This window comes from Atta colombica, unplaced genomic scaffold, assembly GCF_001594045.1.
Source record: "Atta colombica isolate Treedump-2 unplaced genomic scaffold, Acol1.0 scaffold110, whole genome shotgun sequence".
Lineage (NCBI taxonomy): Eukaryota > Metazoa > Arthropoda > Insecta > Hymenoptera > Formicidae > Atta > Atta colombica.
In genome coordinates this window covers 1,289,501-1,299,661 of record NW_017259196.1, presented here as the reverse complement: position 1 = coordinate 1,299,661, position 10,161 = coordinate 1,289,501, and the positions used below count along the sequence as shown (strand labels likewise).

Here is a 10,161-nt window from a genome sequence, read left to right as displayed (position 1 = left end):
TAAATTCGTAAAATTAAGCCAATTGTTTAAATGGATATCGAGTCACAAGTAAGATACATCAATTTCCTCTTTTTCTCCTCTCGTCATTGCACTCTTTTCATTATTATAGCCAACAATCATGCGCGATACGCTTTGTGCGTGCTTCCTTTAAGCAAATTAAACGTGATCTTGTTAAAGACAAGATTAACATTTTGGGAACAAGTCTCTCACCGTGAAAATTTAATTTTATTCTGAAACACGCACGATTTCAACAATTGATTCGAATTTTGTAAGAGTGTTATCAAAATGTTGCGGGGAGTCGGCTGCGAAAGAAATCGATATTCGAGCAATGGCGCCAAAGCCACAGAATCCAAAAGTCATTTCGTTATTTTCACTCGTTAGAACACGATCAATATCGAAAATATTGAAATATGACGTCTCGTTCGTTAAGGTCTCATATTTTGGCCACAAGTAGCGACACTCTGGTCATGACACTCATCACGGCTGTGTCTGCGGCGTAACGAAGAGCGTCCGTTGCGAGGCTCATGTCGTACACATACACCGACAGAAAGAGATATAGCTGGTGTGAATCGCAAGCCAGCGTTATTTCTGAGTCAGTCTATCGTCGTTGCTAGTGGCGGTGTGCTGAGTTTCCTACGTTCTACCTTCTTGCAGTTCCTCTGTCACAGTAGTGTCAATCGTGTCAATTGGCGAACCGCGGCCGATAACGTGAGTTATCCGTGAATCATCATCGTGTTTTTCTGCAGCAATAAGAACGCCGGGAACGTGAAAAATCGGAGTAAAAAATTGAAGCATTTCGAGACGAGCTCGTAAATGTCAATCGATGACTTACGACATGCAGAATTTTTCACATACTTTTTGGAATATTCCTTTATCTTAGCAAATTTTTTTCAGTCAATTTGAAGATAGTTTTGTTTAAAATACTGAGCGACTAGTAATCTTCAAGTTGCGAATAATTGAAGTTCGGAGATTTTGAGAAATTATGTTTTAAATTTTTATTGCGAGTGAACAACCACTTTATTTTTTACTTAACTTCATCTGAATTCGTTTCAATGATTACAAAAATAATTGAAATTAATTTTCAAAAAAATAGAAAAATAAAAAATTTGAAGCGAAGTATTTAGCGCAAAACTTATCGTATTTTAAATATTTTTCGCAACAGAAAAGTCAATGAAGTAAAGAAATAATAAATAAAGAACAAAACAAAATGTGCAATATAGTATGTATTAGAAAAATGAATTTTATATTATATTTCTATTTCGTATTTACTTACGTTACTTTTTTACGCAGCTCCTGTTATCATCGTGTTATTATTGTGTTATCATTGATTAATATGTAATTAAAAGAAAGATAATAAAACGAGTGTAATATTTGATATTATATATGTAAACAATTCAAATAATTTGAAACACATGAAAAATCGTGATTCTGATTAGCGCGAAAAATTTGAAACGCAGAATGCCACAAAGTGCATACCGGAAATGCGTACACAAACAATCCTAATCTTTCCGACGCCGCCACAATGATCTAATCGCAATTCGCAGCACGAAAAAATTATAAATTTAATGCTACTACGTATCATTTAACATGAAAAAAATAATTTGTTACTCCAATTAGAATTATAGCTGTTTCTTATATTTGATAGAAAATTACATATCATACGCATAGAATTTATAACACAAATCTAAATTCTATCTCTATCATCTATATAATTAGACGCAATACATATTCAATATTGCTAGTGCATGCTTGCTAGAAATTTATCTATTTTAATTATTTTTCGTACTTAGATCATTTTCGCTATAACTGAAAGATCACTTTTTTGAATGATTGTAAATTTTAGATCTTATCTCTTAAAGAACATAATAAAAATTATTAATTATTTTATAATATTAATTATTTTGGATAATATATATTTTAATCATAATATATATATAATAATTAGATAATATTGTATATATTTGATAAACAATAACGGCGATATTAAACTATAGAGGAAAATCCTCAATACTAATGTAGGTTTTCTAAAGTGACACCTTATTTCTCAGAAATTAACTACTGCACTTTATTAATACTAATAAAATAATGATCTGTTTATAATGATTATTATTTTATTAATACTTATTTTATTAATACTGTTATATATTTCTTGTGACTTTTACTTTTTTCGTGATTTTCCAGATATTATAGAATCTTAAGACAAGAGTAAATAATTTAAGAGATTTTCATTTATCGATGTATAATAACTTTAATAATTTCATAAGCCGAATATGTGCGCATTTTATTTTTACAAGTTTTAAACAATATTTTTATAAGTTTTCCGATAAAATATGATAAGATTTAAGTGTAACATTTGCAAATGTTTATAACTTTTATTGGACTTTGAAAAGTTTAATGTTATAAATATTGAATTATTAATCTATAAATAATCTGCAGTAATCAATATTTAATTTAGCACCAAAAACCTATTAAGAAATTACCTGACTGGGAGTCCGTCATTCCAATAAAATATCATAAATAACAATACAACTTATGTAAATAGCAACAATTAACGTCATCTATGATCAAAGCCATCGCGATAGGGTATTAATAGTTGAAAGTATAAACAAAATCATCTTATTACACTATTGTAAATGTTAATGTTACCGACAAAAATTTATAATTTTTATTATTAATAATACTATTTTGGGAACGTTTACAGCAATATAAAATATCACTTAAAATATTCAAATTAAATTCTTTATATTATGAACTTGTTTTTGTTCCTGATTTAGACCACTGTGCGCCATTGATTTTATGCACACGAATACAAACACAGAAACCAGTTTTTCTGAAACCCAGCGGTAAAATTAGAAGGAAACACAATCGTCGCAACTGATAGGCTTACTAGCTTGACACGAGAAAACATCGTTGCCCTCGCCTCGGTCGTAATAAATTATAAATAAATCAAGCCCTTCAATCGTGATGACTAAAGCGTGACTAAAGCTGGTAGTTCGATGGCAGTGAATAAACTGTGGAAAGTTGAGTCAGTCCGTAGCTCGTAAAATCGCACGATCGATATTGTATTTCCGTCGAATTAATTCTCGCATTTGGAGTGAGGAATGAAAACAAGACAACAAAGAGACGTTTTTGTGGAGACTTTTATAAAAACTTAATTTTGTTAAATGCACATTTTTAATTGTATTTCAACGTGCATGCAACGAAACTATTATATACGTTCAAAAACTGATCAGGTTTCATATATGATAATAAATTGACTTTATATAAATGTAAGAAACGGAAAGAATTAAAATTTACGTCAGAAATCTCTCGAGAACCAATTATTTATAATAGGTTTCTTGATCTCTTTTTTTAAATCTCGCGATATATTCTACCGTCATCTAATACATACTTATGTGTGCTTATTATTATTAGCTGTAATTCACCGATCGCTCGATCGAATATTCATGCAGCCGAAGTTTAATATATTTCATATGGCGCATGCGTGTAAAATTTCACAGGATGATTATAATCTTTATTATGTTCTACATGTGGCGATTTACACGTGCCACACGTTATGTGAGAAAAGCTGCGTAACCATAAAAAAAAATTAAAAACTGAAAAATATATGAAAGAACGGTACGTCTATTTCCTGGAGAGGAAACTTCTGGCATCCTGAATGATGTAACACGCATGCTATTATAATTTGCTATAATTTGCTATAAAGTTGCCTTTTCATGCAGCCAATAAAAGCTGGCGTTTTATTCTCATCAATTTTATTAGCTGTAATTCACAGAAGTATGAATTCACCGAATGATTGATATATAGTAAAGTTACGTTCAAAATTCGATATTGTTCAACTAATAGCGAAACACACAAAATGCATGATATGACATGTCATGTTCATGTCGTCCATTGTATGTCTTCCAAGATAAATTTTGGAAGCAAAGCAAAGAAAAAATCATGTTCGCTACGATTTTTGAAAATGGGTGCTACCTATCAAGATAGGAAACGCACGTCATTTTGAGTCATTTTCTTCTGTAGCTGTTACAACAGCTGCGTTCAGTTTATTTTCCATTATTGGAAATTTTTTTCGCTGATGAGATAAAATTATTCTCCTAGGTTTCATTTATGTGTTTTTGTCGTACGACAAATATATGTAGGACAGAGAAATCCTCGGATCTCTCTAACCAATCAACAGGTTTGAAAAATTTATCGTATAAAAACGCAAACAAATGAAATATCATCCCTAGATTTAAAAATATCAATCAGTATAAAACGTTTATTAAATGTTGACTTCTGAATTGATGATTATTGATGTAGAATGTAATTCTTAGTCTGATCTTAAGATATTAAGATTATTTACGATCACGAGACACTTGTATTATTTTATTGTTGAAGTTTATTGGTGTACTGACTTATTTTTCTAAATTTATAAAAAAGAAAATTTTTCAAATTCTTCGCTCTAATTAAAAACCACGATTTTTATATTTGTGTTTTACGTTTAAAATATTATATTGCATCATTCTATTTTCTTTTGCTTTTAAATGATACTATAAATTCCATTCGTTTTGTTATACCTTTTCTTAGTTATATACCTTTAGCATGTGTTAGCACATGTAATCAGCATAATGATAAAAATATAGAAATTGTGTAAAAAAAGAGATATAGATAAGAAGCAAAGATGAGACATAAAAATATTAGCATAAAGTTTATTATTTTCTTAATATACATTCCTACACTTTTGTTTTTTTATTTATTCACATTATATTCTGTTTTTTATTTATTATCTCTTAATTGTTTATTAACTTTTCTATATAAAAAATATAAAATACAATAAATTTTGCGCTAATTTCTATGCCTACAATTTCTTTGAATTTTTTGATTATTGCATATTAACTGTTTTTTGTAATTAACTCTTTAATTCTGCTTGAATTCAGTTAAAGTTAAATATAGGGATGCATCGGAAAATATCCGGTATTTTTTTACTATCCGACCGGATAGTTAGATATCATTAGTGTCCGGGAATATATCCAGTTGAAATTTAATATCATTAAATTGTTGAATTTTTCTTATATAAATGTTTTAAAAACAAGTTTGCACATTCCATAATGCTATAATATCTTATATATTGTTACAAAATTACAATCTTTTTCTTTATAGACTTTTTTTTTTTAGAAGACACTCGGAATCCGGTCGGATATCCAGAAAATGTAAAATATTCGATTCAAAGAAATTGCCTTCTCGGATATCCGATCAGATACAGAATATCCGATATTGTATTCTGTCCGGATATCCAATATCCGATAATTTTACGATCTGGTGCATCCCTAGTTAAATAAATAATTCGATAAAATTTAACAATAATTATATTATGTGAGGTGGCGCAATAACATAAAACATAAATGAGAAGGAGCATACAGCCACACACGCAAGAAATTTTTTGCCAAAATAAAAAATATAATTTTACATTTTTAATTTGAAATATATGACTTTGGCAAGAACGCACTTCTTGCATGTGCTCCTTTTCATTTATGTTTTAATTTAAATAATTCGAATTATTCATATTCGTGATGTTTTGTCGATTACTTTCAAAAAACGATTAAAAAAGTGATCAGTCTTGAAATTAGAATCAGTACATTTTGGATTGATTCTGGCGAGCGATCTCCATCACCACTTGATTAGATTCGGCAGCCGAGCCGCCCAGTGACGTGACGTGAAAAATGTAGATATTATATTAGATAGTCCACCATTTTTATTCCTTTTCCCACTCCTTGCTCTGTCCCTATTCCAACTGAACTGTGATGGGTTATAGTCATTACAGGTTATGATTTGTATTTGCTGTTTGAAATTTTGTAGCTCCTTTCATTCCATTTTTGCTCTCAAAATCAGTTGAATATCTATCGTATTAGTGCAGGACCTGAAGAGTATCTGACATTCAGGTTATTTTTAAATAAGATGCCAATTAGGTATGTCAATTTGAAGAAAAGAAATTTCTCATCTGCGAAGAAGTGTAGTGATGTTTCACAAGTCATATATTTATTTTACAGCAATACAGCAAGTTGTCGACGAATATTATCCACAGGAAATTTAAATAATCAAATACCTTTTTCTGATCTATTGATATAGTTTACCGCAACGCAATAAGGCATTTTATAAATTTTTTTGCCTTCGTTAATATATAATAATATTTCAGTTTTTTCATATCCTTCTTCTTATCTTTTAGTCTTATGGTAAAATTTCGAAGTGCGGAAATACATAAATACGCTACAAGGTTTCCAACAACTTAGAAGCTATAACTTATAACAATCGTATGACCATAACCTCAACTCAGCGGCGGAATGGGAACAGAGAGCAAGGAGTGAGGAAAGGAGTAAAAGCGGATATGCGAGTATTCATGTTTATAATGCCTTATTTTCGCCAAATTATTATTGAAACGTGTTTTTTTATTAAATAAATTTGTTTCTATTAACATAAAAATTTCTATTGTTAATTTATTTATTGTTCCTTAATAATATACTTAATAATATACTTATTTTAACGTAGTTTTCTAATGTATTAGATAATTATTTAACGTATATATACTTTCGACAATAGTTTTCCACATCCGTACTATTGTAAGATGCGTTTTTTTTTAATGTGATTTCCCAGTAGGGGAATTTCCTTATTAAGGAGTAAATTAACAATAGAAATTTTTTTGTTAATAAAAATAAATTATTTAATAAAAAACATGTTTCAATAATATTCTTGAGGCTTCCACAGCTTTCTATATAAAAATTATGCATTTCGGTTTCTTCCGTATCCGGAATTGGCATTCCAAGAATGGATCTAGAAACGAAGGGAACCTGCAAAATAATCTTTATGTTTCAATAATAATTTGGCGGAAGGTGCGCTTCCAGTATATTTCTAGTATAGCTCCTAAGTCAGAACGTCACGTGAACGCTCGGCCGCCGAGTTTCGACCGAAAGTGGGTCGAAAGTCGGATAAGCTTGAAGTGTATAAATCTTTGCAAGCATTAGATTAAATTAGAATACTAATCATATAATATATATGATGAATATATATGATATGATAATTTGATGAATAGACTTTCAAAGTGTGAAATTTTGCTTCTCTGTTTTCTTCTTTCTTTGAGTCACTTATTTTTCTGAGCGCTTAGTTCAATTTCAGTTGAAATCATTCTCGTATCGCGTTCTTCCGCTGATATCAAACAACTCGTCGCATCGCGGAAGATAGTATCACGTAATGACAATCACTGGCTGAAGATAAATCGTTTTCGAAAACTCCAGTGGGAAAATCGTCATGGACCTTATACCAGAAGATAAAGTAAATGGAGCCGATAATGGTGTTTGCGAAAAAGATGCCTTCAACAATGTCAATGTCGTTGTTACACGTATATCATATCTTTCAAAAATGGCTGCAGTGGACATCGAATTCAATGACGTGACATATTCAGTACCGATTCCTCGAGGTAATCAATTACTTTTTAAAACCATTCGATAAAAGCATGATAAAAGCACGACATATCTTTCCCAGGTAGCAAGCTATTTTGTCATCACCTTGCTATCAGGGTTCGTGCTTATGTGGTTCGAATTAATTAACGATGTTTATTGCTTTACGTCGCTTTTTCAATTTGTTCACTTTTATATTTTTGCAATCATTTCTTGTGACATTTTCTAACGCATGACTCATCGTTAAAAATATCGTTCTCTGGTAAAATAAGATAATGGCTGCGTTCAGCAGCAGAAAGTAGTTTTGCAATTGTTGTAAAATTCTTAAATATGATTAATTTATACGTTTAGATCCAATGAGGAAATAACTAATTAATTCGGCCCGAGCGGATTTGCAGTTGGATTAATAACGTTATGTTCTTCTATTGGTAGAATATGTAACATCAACCAATAATAGAGAATTCAATCCAAATCGATGCAAATACGTTGTATAAAAAAATCTATAAGACTCTGTATAATGCGTTATAGAAGCAGAAACCTTTCTATCTGCTCGTCATTCAAAAATTTTTGATTCTCAAATAAAAGTTTGCTCGGTCTAAATAAAACACATTCTGAACAAATACAAAGCTGCTATCTTTTTAGGAGACACAAATAGAGAAAAAGCCCCTATTATGAGATACCGGGTTCATTAACAGAAGTCTATGGGCAGAATTTAAAAAAATAATAGATCATTTTGAAAGGAATTTAATAAGCTTTAAGATAATGTTATGTAAAATTTAATTCAAATTCTATTTTTTTTTAAATTAAAGAAATGTAAAAAGTGAGCAAATCGCAAAGTTAAAAAATTGTGTTCCTAACTGTGTTACGAACTGTTGCTTCAAATTAAAGAATTAATGTCCGTTTTTGGGTCAATACTTTACTCAGGGATTGAATAAGCTTGAGTTTAGCCAAATAAGTATCAAATTTTATATTTAAAATAATGAGAATCATTTCTTTCAATTATTGATTTATCTTTATTGCAAGCAGTTTGATTGCTTTTGTTATTAATAAGTTATTTTGAGAAATATTTAGATGAATTTCAATTAGATTTTGGAATTAATGAAATTTTTGATAAAGCAGAAAAGGAAGGCAATGTTTAAAAATAAACTTTGTTTGATTAGAAATTTGATCCTTTTACTCCAACTCTTTTAGGTATTCAAAATTGATTAATTTAACAATTCCACAAACCAACACTCCTCGAAAAGATGTTTAGACTATCGCCGTACTCCTCAGCGACAGTTAATCATTAAATCTGTTGCTACTCTCTTTGTTAGCGACAGGTTTTTCAAATCAATGAGTTCGACTTGGGATTAATCTATAATTTGAAAATAATTAATAAAGATCAAAGATCAAACCAATCAATATCAAAATTAATTTATCTTCAATAAGCTAATTTTCACAGATATTTTATAATTTGGATACAAGGTTAGTCCTTCCGGTGCAAAATTCTCGCACGACTAATTGTTCACTGCTTTTATACTTTAGTGATAACAATCCCTCGCGCGTTTCTTATCACTTAAGAATGGTACATAAAAAAGATGAGGAAATCTCCCAAAATATGAATTGCTATTAAACCTGATTATCGTTTGACACTCTCTTGTATTATTTTTTTTTTATTTCAAATCTAATTATAAAATTGATAATGTTAAATAAATTTAGAATAATTATAATTATAACTATAATTACTAATTTCATGTTATTAATTTGGAAAAGAATTACTTAAGAAAATATCGTCACATAACATTAATATGAGATACCCCGAGAAATCGATAATAAAATGCAAAGTACATCAGTATTGCAATTAAAAAACTTTATTTAATATTTCTAAAATATAAGCAAACACAGTCAGTATGCGCGCAAAATGAGCATGTGATGCATTGTACCCAGGACTTGTCTTCCAAGCATCGTAGAAACAGGTATTTGATATTCATTCCGGTTATCCTTTTTACTATTGTACAGTAATATTTGTTTGTACTTCAACAACGATTTTCATTATGACGTAGATCTTATTCTATCACAAGAAGAATTTATTGTCAAATATTTACTTATTAAATAATAAACAAGGTTTAAAGGTTCATCTCAATGAAACTTGAAGGCATCCAAATTCTAAAATCTTTTTTTACAATGACTGCAGGCATGATCTAATAATGAATTTTTCACTAAATAGTTTTCAATTCAAGAGTAATAAATTCATGGTAGCACCAATAGATAGATATTTATTAGTTTAGCAGAAACGCCGTTCTCTTATATTAGGCACCTATTTCATAATAAGGAGTTTTCCTCTATTGTTCTATTTTTGTTATTGAATATCAAGAAAAAAAAAGAATAGAACAATGTTTGTGTCAACTGTGTCTCTTAACAGGGAAACAGCTTACGTTGCAAAAATTGATAAAAAATATGCCTTCGTAAGAAAAATATCCACAATAATTGACAATGACTGTAGCTAGACTTATTAAAAAAAAAAAGTATTTAATATTTATTGTATAGTACATGTATAATTTTTTTACAATAAATAAAATATTTAAAGATTATATCGAAAAAAGATTACACTTTTCGGACAGATTGTATAATTACTTTTATCGGACAAATTGTATAATTAACATAATTAATATATAATTAACAAAAAAAATTTCAAACTTTTTTTATACTTAAGCCGAAAACGTTTTACGTTTTCGCGGAATAAATGATTTCG

The 10,161-nt window shown here is 29.5% G+C and overlaps 1 protein-coding gene across 2 annotated transcripts in view; it reads left to right on the top strand.

The window, feature by feature from the left end:
• The first annotated feature begins 574 nt into the window (after positions 1 to 574).
• Positions 575 to 10,161, top strand: part of LOC108693860 (ATP-binding cassette sub-family G member 1-like) — a 34,457-nt gene continuing 24,870 nt past the window's right edge. The window contains exons 1-2 of one of the 2 annotated variants that reach the window (XM_018203029.1): positions 575 to 708; positions 7,150 to 7,450. In XM_018203029.1, the coding sequence (XP_018058518.1) occupies positions 7,282 to 7,450 (169 nt within the window). In that variant the 5' untranslated portion in view covers positions 575 to 708; positions 7,150 to 7,281. Of the gene's footprint in view, positions 709 to 7,138; positions 7,451 to 10,161 lie in introns of both variants that reach the window. The other variant, XM_018203030.1, reaches the window with a different exon arrangement.